Below are 16871 nucleotides of genomic sequence, written 5' to 3' on the forward strand. Positions count from 1 at the left end.
AACTGTGTTACCAGTCTCAAACACTAGAGATCCAAGGCTTAATGTCTGGCTGGCAGACATCAGCTACCAGTAGCTGGCAAACATTACTACCAGTAATGCGTAGAGTACTCCAGAGATTACTGATATTTGAGCTCAAGCATTTTCAAAATCTTCATTAATGGCAGGGATGATGACAGAGAGTGGTCCCTTAGTAAATTTGTTGGGGACAGTAATGCAGGGAGAGTGGTTGAGACAAAAAATGGCAGACATAAGTCCACAGACACTTCGATAAATTTGAGGTTGGAGGCAGCAGAAACCTTAGGAGGCTCAAAAAGAAATATAAATTCTGTGCCTTGGGCAGGCTAACCCTGTTTCTCACTACAGGTTAGGAAGGAAACGGCTAGTATATTTAACCTGGCATCTTCCATTACCAAGACATTATGAATGAGGCAAGCCACAGCACTGCCCTACATCAGGACTATAAACACCTATATAAGTTATTTTATTATCTGCATGGTGCTGATGAGGCCACACCTAGTGCATCTGATTCTGCTTTGCTCCCACCTCCCACCAGTTCAAGAATAAGGAAGTAGTCAGGGTCTTGTGTAGAGCTATTAACATGTTTAGAGACCTAGAGCACATGCCCTTTAAAAAGAGGCTAAGGGAGGTGTGCTTATTTTAGACCGACAAAGAGGAGCCAAGGGCCAGTCTAGCAAAGTCCTACAACTATTTGGAATATAATTAAAAAGATGATAGAGGTAAATATTCCTCCAAAGTGCCACATAATATAAAAAGGACAATGATGACAAGCTGAAAGTTGAAGGTTTACACTGGGCATTAAAGAAAACCTTTTCAGTGTAAGTGGTGCAGCACTGCAGTTGGTCCCAAGCTCAGCTCTGGCATCTCCGTATTTTGAGGTTTCCAAAGCCATTGCTGATCCAGGCCATGGCAACTGTCCTTCAATTTTGGGGCTTGACTAGATGAGCTTCAAAGGTCCCTTTCATCCATTTTTTCCACAAAGAATGCCTAAAATGCACCAACCTGAAAAAGCATAATCCGCTCTGTAAGCCTGTCCTCCGTCTCTTCCACCAAACCAACAGTGGGGATGCTACCTTCCACAGACTCCAACTGCCTGGTAAGTTCCTGGTAATCTTCATCCAGATGCATCCAGGTCTGCAAGCACAAATTATCCATGTATATGGTGAATACTGAATCTGGGTATCTAGAATTTTTATTACCCGATTTCTCAATCTGAAATCCTATAGCTGCATGGTTATGAACGTACAGAAATAACGGCTAAAGCTAAGCAGCTGTTTTAAACGCAGAGGAACATAACTTGTGTCATCTGAACATCACAGCAGTTAAATAGCAAATATTACATGTAGTCTATCAGTGCCTTGTGTGTAAGACAGAAAGGACTAATGCCCATCAATTCTGTTCAAGCACAGGAAATCAATGCTATAGATTATATCCTGGTGGTTGATCATAATGGCGGTACAGAAAAGACCACAGAAATTCTCACCTCTAGAATGTATTCCAGCTCCACACCTCGTTTATGAGCCATCTTTAATACAGCTGACGCTTGTGTCATTAGCTCTGAACGTGGCTGAGTTTCCTTCAAGAGGGCAAAGCTACACATCTTTCTAAAGAGTGTTTCTGTCAGGATCATGTGAGACTCCAACCCCTGAAAATATTCCTGAGAAATTTGGGTGGAAGGGAGTGGGTAAAGGCAAAAAAGAGAAAGTCCAATTATTATTCAATTCATTACCAGTAACCCAACATTATAAGACAATAGTTGTACAATCAAGAATCTGTAGACATAGAATTGGATCAACTTATCACTCCACCGACATTTCACAAAATCCAACACGCAATTTAGAAAGGACAGTTGCCTTTTTAAGGAAAGAAACAGGTCAGTCATCCTTTCCATGCAAATGCCATCCTAACTCTCATTCCTTAAATGGAAATAGCTCAAATAAGATATGCAGCAGCAAAAAATTCTGCCTAATAAAAAGAATGTGGAAAAGTCTTGTTATACTTCGTAGGTGCTATTAGAAAATGTAAATTTTTGTTGGAAAAAATTGAGTGGTGGATGAAACAGCTGTGTAGCATGACAGGACAAGAATAGAAACTTGTTATCAGAATAAGGAAGAATATGCAATCTACCTGGGTTCACCTTCAACAGAGCATTTGAAAGTCATTCAGAAAGAACAGTTCATTGATTCCGATTTAAAATACAGAAAGTTTTAATATATTCTGATTTAATACTGGCTCACCATTCTGAAAAGCTCCTGAACCCTTAGGAACAGAAGGCTAGCAATTTGCTTTGTACAAGCTTACAGTCATGATTAATCTTGAAACATGTCACAGTTTCTTACCTTATGTTTGTCAAGTAGCGATCGAACCTCTTCCTTAGAAGCAACAATCATTTTCTGGTCACCAGCCATCTTTTCTTGGCCTGTTTCTACCAGGTCAGCCAGGTCCTGCAAAGCCCGTTCATACTGCCTCTTAAGAGCCAGATTCTGGTTCAGGTCACTCCGTCTGGATCCAATGATCATCATCAGCTCATCATACTTATCCTTGGGGGTAAAAAGTAACAATGATGATTCTATTTCACACCTTACACATCTTCCTACTACTTAAGTGTACTCAAAACTGAGTCTAACTGAAAGTATGCAAGAACTTGACAGGTTCTAGTAAAAGCAGAACATTTCTAGTTTCAGGTCACACTTAGCTATCTATCCCCTTTCATCCCCCCTCTTTTTTTTTTCAGTGACAGATCTGAGAATTAAAACCCAGATCATGAGACACTGCTGAGAACAGCAGCCAACCTTCTGCAGACATTTGTGTTAGCATGTTAATCTTTATCTATTTGAACAGTCAAGAGCTGAAAGAAAGTATGCTTTTATGCTTTTATGTGATTAATACTGCTAATAATAGAGATGGTTGAAAATCTGATAAAGCAAAAGTAGAAAAACTAGGTGAATCTTCTATACACAGTGAAAGGATTTTAAATATGCTTTCCTGAACTGCCTTATGAACAATAAAAAGAAACATACTAATAGCTTTGGTATCACCAGACAGGTCTAGAATGGAAGTTATGATTCATACCTGAATCTTAGACAGCTCTTGCACAGAAGGTTGGTCAATTTGTAGCTTTTCTACACGCTTCTTTAATTCATTGATTCCAGCATCTAGTTCCTTCAAACCTTCTTCTGCCTGCAGTATGACCTGTATATATTGAAGATGACATCATTTAATTTTAGGGTTTAATGACAACACTGTAACTGCCATACAGTAATATTCTTTTCTGTTTTCTGTCCAAAGTATTAATCATTCCCTTAATCTGCCAAAATTCTGAAGGATACTATAAAGAAAAGGTATTCATTCAAAGCTAGGAGAACCCAGTTTGATTCTTAAAGTTAAATACAATACAGCATTATTACTTTTTTAATAACAGCTGGTTTAGTATCATGTACTATGTTACACCAAACCTTGCTATGAAGCTTCATGCTTTTAAGTACACAGCATAGGCACAAAAGGATGATTAGTTGTTCTAACACCTCCTTTTAAAGCATTCTTTTTATTAACAGTCATTCCTGTCATATCTGAGTAACAAGAAATCAACCATCACAGCAGAAGACATGGAGGATAGCGAAGAACTGTGCACAGTTCCCTTTCAGGACCAAAACTACTGTCAATGAAAATTACTTACACATCCCCTTTGCACGTGGAAAACTACAACTTAAGAACACAGATTGGTATTTGCAAACGTATGCAGGTGATAACTTGACTTTTTTCAATGGAAGCGATAAGCTTTCCTAAGTCTTTCAGCCTAGGAGTCTGCTGACATAATGCATGCAGCTATAACAAAGATAAAAGTACTGTAGATTGCTGTAATTAGTCCTTTGTAAAGGTCCTTTTCTTGGATACTGTCTACCCAAACATGCCTAAACTATATACACAAGTAGAACACCTGACTCATAGTAATGCAGAGTATGCACAATACAGGCACTAAACTTACACTCCATGTAGCTAAGTTACATGGCTGATTAATGGCCTTATTTCTACCTTCCAATTGCATCTTGAACAAAAAGCAATACTTTTAAATTTTGATGTTTTATCAGCCAAGGTAGATGTTCAGAAACAAATCAATTCTGTTGCTTTTGTTACCATGCTGTTTTCCTATTTGGTAGTAAAATTAATGATACAGGAGATAACCTTTTGCCAATCTTTTGCATCAAGGAAGAAAGAGAAAAAAGACACAGAGTGCCAGCCTTCTTATTCATACAGGAGACTTAAAATTCCTTCAAAATTTCATTATCAAGTAAATAAAGCCCAGTATTTCAGTTTAGCTGAAGGATAAACCTCTTCTTCTTAGTCGTCTGCTGGCATCAGACATCAGCAGGTCTTGGGTAACAAGTAACATCTGCAGAAAATAGCCCTAAGCATACTTCTTTAACTTCTCTCATTTGCAAAACAGAAACAAGAAATCAGGATATATTTTGTCATATTAATAATTAATTATTCATCAGGTAATTCCTGATGCAGAAAAAAACCAATCATTGCTTTAAATTAAAATGAATACTAGTCAAGATACTAGTATAAAGCAGTGCAGAAAAAAGGTGCCTTTGGTTTTTAATAAAGTGTAATAGCTGAACAATTTAGTCAAACTAGACTTTTTTTGGCCCATTGTACTGCCCAGTGTATGCATAACTAAGTCAGGCAGGGAGACAAGAAAGACACTGTGTTGGTTTTTGGTTGGATTTTTTTAAATTTATAAACACATAGTACACTCTTGGAAGCACTCATTTTCACATATTTTATGTGAACATATCTGTTCTCGCCCCCAAAAGAAACTGTTCTGTAGAATCTGTTTAGACTTCGAATAGAAATTTTACCTCTTCTCCCCTCCCAAAGTAACAGATATTTGGTAATACCTGCATTTGTTCTGTTTCTGGTCTCTCAGCTGCCTCTGCTAGTTTCTGCAAAACTAAATATTTGTTTTCAGCCACGGATGTAAACAGGAGTTTCAGATCATTCTGCAGGAGACAACAACAAATTACAGCCAATCACAGCACAATGAAACTGAAAAATATGTTATGCTCCAAAAAGTTTAAAGTGTTAAAATTTTACAACAGCAGCACTAATTCAAAATTGGAAGCATCACAATTAGCCAGTGCAAAATGTTTAACGTTGCTGAAAAGCCATAGCTAGATATAAATGCTAAAAGCCAAAGAAACTCCTATTCAAAATAAAGCACAGTTCTGCTTTTGCCTTACAATTAAATAATTAATTAGCAATGATCATCAGCTTCATTTAACAAAGAATCTGTTTTTCTTGTGTAGTTTATTCAACCACATACATTTGTAAACAAGTTAGGCTTTACTTTTTAAGGCAAGTTTTTTCATTACAAACTTGAGCAAATATAAAAAGAAATAAATAGGGCTTCAACACACTGTAAGGCTAACTCCACATTATAACTTTTAAAGTACCTTACCAGACTAGACACACAAATATTATTCAACAATTTTGTCAAGTTATAATCTATTAATCTTTTTATTTATGCATTCATCACAACAGAAAACTATCAGGAAAATTATATAAGGGGTGAATTAATGATATATATTTTTTTTTCATGCAGTAATTTTTTAAAATACTAAATATCTAAAATACAACAATAATGCACACGACTCTAATCAACTTGTCTTTCTTCACCAAAGTAAGGCCTTTCATTGAAATATATGTTTATTTTCATTAAAACTAAGCCACAGCGGAGGCTGTATATAATAATAATATGGAAGAAGGTAAAGACCAAGTAAGATTTGAAAGCATTTCTAAACGCTGTTTTAAAAGATTTCTAAAAGTGCATACTTCTCCACTTCTTTTTTTTTCTGCTGTGCTCAATACAGACGGCTTGAGATACAAGCTCCGACAGAGTAACAGGATGGCTTAAACGTGATCAGAAAGGTGGGAATCAATACTATGTTTTCTACCCTATCTCAGCTAATAAAACCAGTGTACTCTATCATTTATGACATTATAAAATGTATAGAGTGGAACAGTCAAGTTGCTACTTCTCCTTTGAGAACAGCAGTCAAATACTTCCTTTTATGTAATGCCAGCAGGGTGAGAAAGCATGGGATGAACAATCACTTTAAAGTAATCGCATGAGTTGCAGAAGGCTTCTATCAAAGAGTTTAATTTTTGGATCAGATTGGGGTACCAAATTTTGCAAAGCTTAAGAATTAGTTTGACTTTTCAGTAAAAACCTGTGTCAACCTTGTTCTTTGATTTGGCACCAAAACTTCTTGCTTTGAGAATCACATCCTTTATATTCCCATTTGACGTGTACCCCTCAATTCCTTGAAATAGGCATCATACCTTGAAAGTCACTATCTGCTGGAGCTGTTCTTTCATCTGATGGCATCTCTGGTTTACTACTGACTCCAATAACGTCAGTCTTCCAAGTAGACAATCCAAAGTGTCTTGTATAATACCCCTATTATCACGATTCTCAGGAAATAACTGAGCAAATAAATTCTTGTTCTTATCCATTTCTTCTGTTATTTCTTTGATTTCTTTGACAAGAGACTGATTTTTTAGAAAACAAAAAAAGTGAAGAAAGTGACAATCAGGCATTCTGGAAAGCAGACAAACATACTGCCATAACCATTGTCAATTTTGCACTGATACAGTAACTTTTTTATATTGTTAACATAGACACACTAAGCAAAGTTATGCAGCTACACTCTCTCTGATAGTAAAAAGCCCCCAGACTGCTCTGAGGAAAATAAGTGTTGAAACAAAATGATGTAGAATCATAGAATGGTTTGGGCTAGAAAAGACCTTTAAAGTTCACCCCTTCTGCCATGAGCAGACATCTTCAGCATGAGCAAGTTGCTCAGACCCTGGTCCAACCTCATCTTGAATGTTTCCAGGGAGGGAACATCTATCCCTTCTTTGGACAACATGCTTCAAGGTTTCACCACTGTCACGGTAAACAGTTTCTCCCTTGTATCTTATATGAATGTATCCTTTTTCACTTTAAAACCATCACCCTTTGTCCTATCGCCGCTCCTTCCCTGCTTCTCCTGTCCTTTTCCTCTTCCCCTCCCGCCCCTCTTTCATGTTGATGAATTTGTAGCTATTTCTGTACCTCAGAGCATTCTTCCCTCTTTTTCACTTCATTTCAATTTCAACAGTATAGAATCATAGAATCATAGAATAGTTAGGGTTGGAAAGGACCTTGAGATCATCTAGTTCCAACCCCCCTGCCATGGCAGGGACACATCACACTAAACCATGTCACCCAAGGCCTCATCCAACCTGGCCTTGAACACCGCCAGGGAGGGAGCCTTCACAACTTCCTTGGGCAACCCATTCCAGTGCCTCACCACCCTCTCAGTAAAGAATTTCTTCCTTAGATCCAATGTAAACTTCCCCTGTTTAAGTTTGAACCTGTTACCCCTTGTCCTGTCACTACAGTCCCTGATGAATAGTCCATCCCCAGCATCCTTATAGGCCCCCTTCAGATACTGGAAGGCTGCTATGAGGTCTCCACGCAGCCTTCTCTTCTCCAGGCTGAACAGACCCAACTTTCTCAGCTTATCTTCATACGGAAGGTGCTCCAGTCCCCTGATCATCCTCCTGGCCCTCCTCTGGACTTGTTCCAACAGTTCCGTGTCCTTTTTATGTTGAGGACACCAGAACTGCACACAGTACTCCAAGTGAGGTCTCACAAGAGCGAAGTAGAGGGGCAGGATCACCTCCTTCAACCTGCTGGTTACGATCCTTTTGATGTAGCCCAGGATACGGTTGGCTTTCTGGGCTGCGAGCGCACACTGCCAGCTCATGTTCATTTTCTCATCAACCAACACCCCCCCAAGTCCTTCTCCGCAGGGCTGCTCTGAATCTCTTCTCTGCCCAACCTGTAGCTGTGCCTGGGATTGCCCCGATCCAGGTGTAGGACCTTGCACTTGGCATGGTTAAACTTCATCAGGTTGGCATCAGCCCACCTCACAAGCGTGTCGAGGTCCCTCTGGATGGCATCCCTTCCCTCCAGTGTATCAGCCAAACCACACAGCTTGGTGTCATCGGCAAACTTGCTGAGGGTGCACTCAATCCCACTGTCCATGCCACTGACAAAGATGTTGAACAAGACCGGTCCCAACACCGATCCCTGAGGGACACCACTTGTTACCGGTCTCCAGCCAGACATTGAGCCATTGACCACAACTCTTTGCGTGCAGCCATCCAGCCAGTTCTTTATCCACCGAGTGGTCCACCCATCAAATTGATGTCTCCCCAATTTAGGGACAAGGATGTCATGTGGGACAGTGTCAAACGCTTTGTACAAGTCCAGGTAGGTGACGTCAACTGCTCTACCCCTGTCTATCAGTTTTGTAGCCCCATCATAGAAGGCCACCAAATTGGTCAGGCAGGATTTCCCCTTAGTGAAGCCATGCTGGCTGTCACCAAGCACCTTGTTGTTTTTCATGTGCCTTAGCATGCCTTCCAGGAGAATCTGCTCCAAGATTTTGCCAGGCACAGAGGTGAGACTGACTGGCTTGTAATTCCCCGGGTCATCCATTTTTCCCTTCTTAAAAATGGGGGTTATATTTCCCTTTTTCCAGTCATCAGGAACTTCACCTGACTGCCATGATTTTTCAAATATGATGGCCAGTGGCTTAGCAACTTCATTTGCCAGCTCCCTCAGGACCCATGAATGGATTTCGTGAGGTCCCATGGACTTGTGTACGTTTAGGTTTTTAAGATGGTTTTGAACCAGATCCTCTCCTACAGTGGGCCTAGGGTCTTCATTCTTACAGTCCCTGCGTCCGCCTTCCAAGACTTGGGTGGTGCAGTAATTAAGAAAATGGTGTTTGTTAACACTTAGCAAATAAGTTAAACCTAAGAAAGACTCTATATTTAATTCTCTTCCAACCAGGTGAAGTTTGGGTCAGGTGCTGCTTTCTGCAACAGTCTCTACACAGTCAATAAAGTTCTACCACTAGCAGGATAATGAAGTTACACAGAGATTATGACAGCAACAGTCACTTATCCAGGATTCTAGTATTTTCTCTCTACACACTATATAAAAAGCATCCACACGGGCAATTTAAAGAAAGTCCAAATCATGGATCCCTTACCTCTTGCTTGAAGAGGTATGTTTCTGTTTCTTCCTCTGGCAACAGAGCTGTAGCAACAAAGACCTGTTCTTCCACACCATTTAGCCACAAGGACGCAGCTGTGACACCATCATACAACTTCTGTTCAAGATGTAGGCTTTCTTCTGCCCGTCCAACCTGGGCAAAAGGAAACAGAGAAGTCCAGAGCAGAAGTACAAAATACTCCTTCTAACATCTTACATCTGAAAGGGCAGGATTTCCAGGTGGGAGCTAGAGGAGTTTTCATTGTAAATGTGGCTCTGCTGGAGGATAGGTGTAAAGACAATTGAAAGGTTACCTCAGATGACACATCTTCAAAGACCTGATTCAATCCAACCAATACAGGTGACACGGAGGATTTAGCTTCATCCTGTCCTTTCTTATACAAAGGCATTCCAGATATCAGTCTGTTTGGTCTGTTATAAAACGGCTGAGAGAGATGTACTAGTTAGGATGCTTCCACCATACACAGGGCACGAAATTCAGCAATACAGATTCTACTGCTAACTGAGGATATCACGAAATAATGCTCATGGTTCTTCCATGACTGTTCTGTGTCATGAATATCTTGAATAAAAGACTGATCAACAGCAGGTTCACTAGAAGTGTAGGATAAATAATTGTGGCTAGAACTAGTAATTACTTGGGTTTTGCTTTTGGTTTACTTTTTTAAAAAAAATTAATTATTTTTTTAATGAAGACAAGATATTTAGAACTTTGGGAGCAGGTTTCAATGTAATTTTATATAAAGAATAGACCCTAAGTGTATTAGCAATAAAATTCAGGATGTATGTTAATATAGATTTTGTATTGTCCCCGGTTTAGTTGATTAATCCCTGGGTTTTTCAGTAAAAATTCTGCGGCTGAAATCGCTTGTTTCTTTGTAACATATCCACTAAGGTCAAGAATTGAGTGTAACCAATACATTCTAACTGCAAATATCAGTTTTTCCTCTAAGTTGTTGCCAGAGTACTGTCAATTCCAATTTGTTACAGAATTATCCTGTGTTAGATAAGTCGGTCAAAATTTTGTCTGAGCCCTTTCTTTCTTTCTAGTGTACTCACCTGAGTGGTAGTGCAACTCAAATCATTTGGAAAGAGAACAGTGCTAGTGCCAATATTCAGTATTTTTTAAAGATGTCACAAAAATAAATTGTTCTATATTCTTTGCATTAACTACATCACCTTAATATATCTTCTATGAACATACTGTACCTCATACTGTGACAACTGCTTTCATAGAGAAAATGCAAAGAGACATTAAAAATAGCTACCAGCTGTTCTTGTCCCAGAACTTTCTGAAGCAGTCTCTGCTTTGTACGGAATTCCTGGTTCAGGCTTTCCCATTTCACTTTCATCTGTTCTTCAGATGATGGCTTCTCACCTTCCAAGACCAGCTCCTCAGAAAGTGTATCAGGCTTCTCACTTGAAAGGGAAGATGCGTAAAGGTTTAACAAATACAAAAGCTCTAACTATATAAGGTGTTTACTTCATCTTTCAATTAGGAAATTCTACATTTAAATTCTATGATACTTTTTCAAGTTTTGATTTTTTTTTGACTCCAGCATCTCCTCTCTCAAAATGCCAGAAATATGAGTTTAGTTTTGGTAAACAGTGAGTGAAGTTCATCTTTAACTGTTCGATTTTTGTGCTGTTTACATAGTGTAAGATCATGTAACAGAAGGAAGTCTCAAAGAGAGGAGATAAGAACTTTCTCGCATTATAATAAACCACAACACTGATATAACACAAATGCTGAGGAAAACACACTGAGTACGGCTTACATTCCCTATGCGTTAAGTCTTGGTTCTGCTGCCTCATGAACTGCCTTTATGGTCTAGACTTTGGCAGACTACAACGTTTTAGACATTAGTTATGATTCACACACCAGTGCTGGACCATAAAGTTATAGTAACTGACCTACTGCTTGTCTACTGACCCCTATTAGTTTGTAATTTTAGTATGATGCTTGATAGCAAGAAAAAAAGAATTTCTAAATGCTGGAAGTGATCTATTAGCAGGAAACAGCTTGTATAACTATATTATCAGACCCCCGAATTGTAAACCATGACTCCAGTATAGTAGGTGCTGTATAAAAATGATAAAACAAAAATTACAGGATTATATGCAGAAGGGGATGTAAACTTAAGAATGACAAAGCACAGCCATAAGAATTTACTTCGCAGAAGAACATATGAAAGCACACCTTATACATACACCTTCTGGAGCACCATGCTGTGTTAAGATTTCTTCTCCACGGCATGCTACTGACCGAAGCAGACTCTTCTGCTCTTCCAGCTCTTGCTCGAGTTCCTAGCATAGCAAGTTACAAACCCAAAATGAATCTTAGACAGATTGTTTTTGCTTTGGTAGGATATGTCTGCATTTTATAACTGTCATGCAAAGATAGCTGAGCTATTTCTGATATGGCTTGTTTAAGCACAAAAAGCAGTGCAAAAACTCTACACAGGGACACAGAAAAAAATGGGTACATAAGCTGTATTGTTGAACTAATTGACCGATTGTCCTGGGTTCAGCAGTAGCAGTCATTTTTCCTGCTTCTTAGTAGCTGTTGCAGCACTGTGTTTTTGACTTTCGGCCTGGGAACAGAGCTGATAACACCGATGTTTACTCTGACCAAGGACTTTGTGAGTCTCATGCTCTGCCAGGGAGGAGGAGAAGCCGGGAGGAAGCAGGGACAGGACACCTGACCCAAACTAGCCAAAGAGGTATTCCATACCACAGCACGTCATGCCCAGGATGTAGAACTGAGAGTTCCCAGAAGGGCTGGAACACTGCGGGGTGGGGGCGAGGTACCAGTTGGTGAGCGGTTGTATTCTCTTCCTTGTTATTTCCTTTATCATTATTACTGTTAGTGGTAGCAGTAGTGATTTGTGTTATACCTTAGTTATTAAACTGTTCTTATCTCAACCTGTGGGAGTTGCATTCTTTTGATTCTCCTCCCCGTCCCTCCAGAAGTGGAGGGAAGAAAGGTGGGGGGGAAGTGAACTTTGTGGTTCTGATTTACGGCCTGGGCTTAAACCACGACACCAATGCAATGCAGTTTCGAGAACCTAACCTAGCAAGGGTGTCTGTGTATCACAATACACCTTGCAATGTATCTTAGCTTCTATAGAGACAGTGTTGATCACTACTTTAAAGAATTACTGTCATCTCTTTAGAGTAACTTTAAGGGCTGATTCAGTTTAATTCTACTGATGGACAATGGAAGCACAGAGTTATTAAGTGATCTGACCATGGTCACCAAGGAAATCTTGTCTGCCTGGCTCTAACAGATTTTAAATAGTGAGCTCAGATGTATCATTACAAAAGCACTGAGTAAGAAACAGAAGATTTCAGTGGAAATATTAACAACAATGGCTCAGCTATAGTGTTAAGCACATCTGAGATGGCAGTAAAAGAAATGCAAACCACCAACTTTCTGTTGCTGCAGGGTGCTCTGCTGTTGCTGTGAGCGAGTAGTTCTTGCTTGTGCCAGCCATTCTTGGACATTGGGGCTCTGTGAGGAACCGAAGTCTAGATCACTCTCCTCCTTGTCTTGTAATGATCCCTGCTTTAAAAGAAACACAAAGACTTTTACAAAATCTTTTTTATACTGCTAGACAGCTGGCAAGTCCAGCTTATCAACCCAAACCCACATGTAGTTCCACCTTCCACCTCTCAAGCTACTGGCTCTCATAAATTCTGAAGCAAGTAATGACTCTATTTCTGACTTCTACTGGTTATTGTAACAAGCAAGCATCCCTAAAAATGTAAAAATAAACATGCATCACTGCACCCAGATGAACCAAAGATCAGAGACTGATGTGTTTCTGAAAAGTCTACTTCTAAAAACCAGCAGTGATCTGTAACGGAGGATGCAGCTTTAACTGGTGATTCAGGGAATCAATGGGTTGTTTCTGCCAGGTTTTTAGTTTAATTAAAGCCTTTTTTTTTTTTTTTTTCTTTCTTTTTTTTTTTGTCTAACTGAAAAGAAAGAAATGCTGGTTGACAATCTGACCAAAATGTATTTATCAATATGTACGTAACTCCATCCATGGTTGGCAGAAACACAGCCATGTAACAGAAGATTATATGACATGAAAAGTAAAGACAATAAGACAGATGAAACCACAGAATGTTATAATAGAACAACAAAAGCAAGAGTCCCTTCACTTTATGCTTCTATCATTATATTTTTCCAACATGAGTGATTAAACAGGCTTTCTGTTCAAGCAAAACAAAAAAGCACAAATGCCTTAATAGTCCCAAAGAATGCTTTATCAGCTTCTTGACTTCTGAAATGCATGTTGGTTGTAAATTAAAATTATTTAACAGACAATGTATTGCAGTGTAGGGATTTTAACATACTAGTTCTAATGTTAAAGCCAGACTTGTAGGTCTGGCTACTTAGATCTACATGCCTCTCTGTGCCTGCAGGCACACAATGACTGTAGAGTTTGTGCCTTTTTTCATCAGTATTTAAAAAAAAAAAAAAACAACAAACAAAAACCTTCAAGAGCTAAAGCTGGGACTTAATTCCTCTCCCCTTTTGGTCTATATATCTCATTTATGTAGGATTCATGTTTTCTCTGTTATTCAGCTCTTATTCTAAATAGAGTAAGAGCACATATGGTTCAGACATTACACGAGGCTCTCCAACACAGAAAACACATTCTGCCTTCCAGACAGCCTTTGTCTCAAATCAAGCAAGGACCATCAAGGCCAAAAGTGGCTGAGGAAACCTATTTTGCCTCACCTGGTACTCCTTATAATAACAGCTGGGATGGATCTCTGCCACCAGCATCCCTGGCATCAAGCACTGAAACAGCAAAGTTTTGCTAAACAGTAGAAGTTATGTGCAATATTTTAATTTTGGGGAATGAGGAGTATACTGGAAAGGACTGATTAGTGTTACAGGATATAAACTGAAGATGAACAAAACAAGCACATGGGTATCTAGAGCTGGGAAGAACCATTAGCCCTTACTCTATGAAATACCTTTGTTTCGCTACAGATTGAGTTTGCAGGTAAACTGTGACACTTGGTGAGAACAAGTTTCTAGAAAAGCTGATGTGGTTGGTGTGTAACCGATATGATTATAGGATATCAGATGAGGCAAAGAAAATATTATGGGAGGGATAAAGAGGATCTGGATTTATTTTTTCCTACTAAAAATGAGGAAAATCCCCTAAACCTTCAGTAAATTAAAAAAAAAAAAAATAAAAAAAATCTGCTTCTAGGGACAATACCTGTTCACCTTGTAAATTCGTTTAGAGACCAGTATCTAGTTCTTCATTGCATTTGGGCAGCCTGGTCGATTTCAGTCATATTTTGAGTTTCCTCTTCTCTGGGAAGAGGGTTGAGAAGCTATGGTCTTGGAGTTATACTAAGGCAAAGAAAGAGTAGTCCCTCAGTTTCTGCAATAGCAGAGTGTAAAAGGGATTGTGGCACTGTGGATGCAATGAGGTTTTCCAAATATGCTATCATACATGCTTTTTAGATCAAAGTTATTTGTGAACCAGATTTTATCATTCTCACGTCACAGAATATAAATTTGAAAAAAATACACTTGTATTTTCATTTGAATTCTGTCTGAAGAAACTGTGTGACATGTCCTTTAGAAAGCCAGGGAAATAAATGCTTGAAGCTGTCATTCCTGGGGACTATGCACTCCAGAACAGAAATAATAGGAAAATCCCTGAAGAAAAAGTGACAGAATTGATCTTTCAAAGGAGTTTAGAATTGTATAAACTTATCTTAAACATATTTGCCTTTTGGAACTTAAATCATCCCTCCCACAGACACTCTGTAATAAAACGCAGTTTTTCAGTTTTGTTTTTGTTTTGTTTTTTTTCTGCAGAATCCATTCTACTTCTTTGGGTATTTTTAAGGAGTCTATTTATTTTTATTGCCCCTAAGTCACAGAATTTAGTAGATAACAGTAATAATGCAATGTTTTGTATATCTTTCAAAGTGAAAAATGCTATATTTGGAAACAATGGGTCTGGAACTCTCCTGATCCAGCCGTTTTTGATTATTTTCACTGCTTCATTTTATGAATAAAGAACTTGGTCTCCAAATCATTTTTTCCATGTTGTTAGAGACATTCATTAATTAAAATTGGAAGAAAAACTGAAACTGCTCCAAGGAAGTCACAGCATCTCACAGTGGCTTCTAAAAAGCTTTATGCCACAGGAGTAACAGATATGCTGAAATAGTGATTTAAGGAAAATATAACGCAGTCTTTACAATGTTCTTTGTCTCGCAGTGTAACTTGGGAAGATCCTTCCTTTTATGGGTGCAGGTTGCTCTATGCCTCTGGACAATTACAAGGTTATCAGTAAATCTAGAGACATGTATAAGTCTGAGTTTCTGAGTGAGCAACAGCACTGTCAACATATACTGTTTCTCAGAGTTCATAATGGCAGCAGATAAGAGTTAGTGCTTTTTTGGGCATCCAGTGCTCTGAGCCTCAGTTCATAAGAAATACTTTATGCCTTACTGTTGTAAACAAAACATCATACAATATCTCATTTGAAGAAAAATTGATCAATGACAATTTGAAAATGTTATATTGCCTATATCTATTTTCTTCCAAGATCTGTAAGTGAAGTAAAAAAAAAAAGGCTTGCAATTCATACAGAAACTTAAATCTTGCATGCATCTAGCATCTTAAATGATTCATATTCTACACTCAGAAATTATTTTTTTATTTTCAATATTAGAAGAGCATTCAAAAATCTTAAAAGTTTAAGTAAACTAAACCACACCACTGTATTCTAAAATGCAGCACATTTTAAAATGAATCAAAAAAGGTTGTGATGTCTTTTCATTCACAAGACATCAGAATATACTGTAATATGCCTACAAGCTGTTCATAACACTTTTCATTTGCCTAATCATGAGGTTTAATATGCAAGAACAACATTAAAGTTACTTCTTCTTAGAGGCAATAGGAATAAATACCTCTTTATTTCTCTTCCCCTTTATTTTATTTTGTGTGTGTGTGTGTTTGTTGAGGTTTTTTTGGTGAAGCTATGTTAAGTTTTATAGTTATCCAGTTGCTTCGGACTAAAAATAGTTCTTAGCATGTCAAGTGACTTTTCAAGCTAACCTTTCAGTAGACTTTAATCTGCATTACAAGCTAGAAATCTTTGAAGCTTATCATGTTTAATTTGCACAGCAAAGCCTAGAAAAGAAGTAAAAAAAAAGGGGGAAGGGAGTCACACCAGGGCAAGCAAATTCAAAACCACTCAGTCACATTACATGGTAGGGTTTCTTGTACGCATTCAGTTCTCCACATGCTAGTTTAACCTAAAGAATGACCAAAACCAACTGTTAAATAAAGCAGACTAATGCTGCTAGAAATAGAAACCTAGGACAAGACTGAGGTTAAATGCATCTTCCTTTTTGTAATACTTTGTTTGGTATAATGATGCCACTAAGTATTAGCCATATATATATACATATACATATAATACATTCAAAATGTTTCTTTATCTTGATGTTGTCTGTTCATTGTGTTGTGCATGCCGCATGGAGGAAAGCATGTATTTAGGATTGTTCTTTTGTTGGGGAGGAGATCCTGCCTCAGAGCAAATGCAATCTAAAGGGAACTGGGAACAGGAATAGAGTATATTCAGATCAAGATAATCATTTAGTTTCTTCACTTCTGTCCTATCAGTGAAGACAGTGAGGTTAGGATAGTTTCACCATGAAG

General features: G+C 38.4%; 1 protein-coding gene across 6 annotated transcripts in view; it reads right to left on the bottom strand.

Annotated features, from left to right (window-relative positions):
* Positions 1 to 16871, bottom strand: part of SYNE1 (spectrin repeat containing nuclear envelope protein 1) — a gene marked incomplete at its 5' end in the record, with an annotated part of 295244 nt that overhangs the window by 73722 nt on the left and 204651 nt on the right. For 4 of the 6 annotated variants that reach the window (XM_080616381.1, XM_080616380.1, XM_080616377.1 and 1 more), the window contains 11 exons: positions 1021 to 1152; positions 1502 to 1675; positions 2358 to 2558; positions 3091 to 3210; positions 4920 to 5021; positions 6364 to 6573; positions 9132 to 9287; positions 9448 to 9579; positions 10423 to 10573; positions 11355 to 11461; positions 12588 to 12722. In XM_080616381.1, coding sequence (XP_080472507.1) covers positions 1021 to 1152; positions 1502 to 1675; positions 2358 to 2558; positions 3091 to 3210; positions 4920 to 5021; positions 6364 to 6573; positions 9132 to 9287; positions 9448 to 9579; positions 10423 to 10573; positions 11355 to 11461; positions 12588 to 12722 — 1620 coding nt within the window. Of the gene's footprint in view, positions 1 to 1020; positions 1153 to 1501; positions 1676 to 2357; positions 2559 to 3090; positions 3216 to 4919; positions 5022 to 6363; positions 6574 to 9131; positions 9288 to 9447; positions 9580 to 10422; positions 10574 to 11354; positions 11462 to 12587; positions 12723 to 16417; positions 16466 to 16871 lie in introns of those variants that run through there. The other 2 variants (XM_080616378.1, XM_080616382.1) reach the window with 2 other exon arrangements.

The sequence above is a fragment of the Psittacula echo genome (assembly GCF_963264785.1).
Source record: "Psittacula echo genome assembly, chromosome: 4".
In the NCBI taxonomy this organism is placed as follows: domain Eukaryota; kingdom Metazoa; phylum Chordata; class Aves; order Psittaciformes; family Psittacidae; genus Psittacula; species Psittacula echo.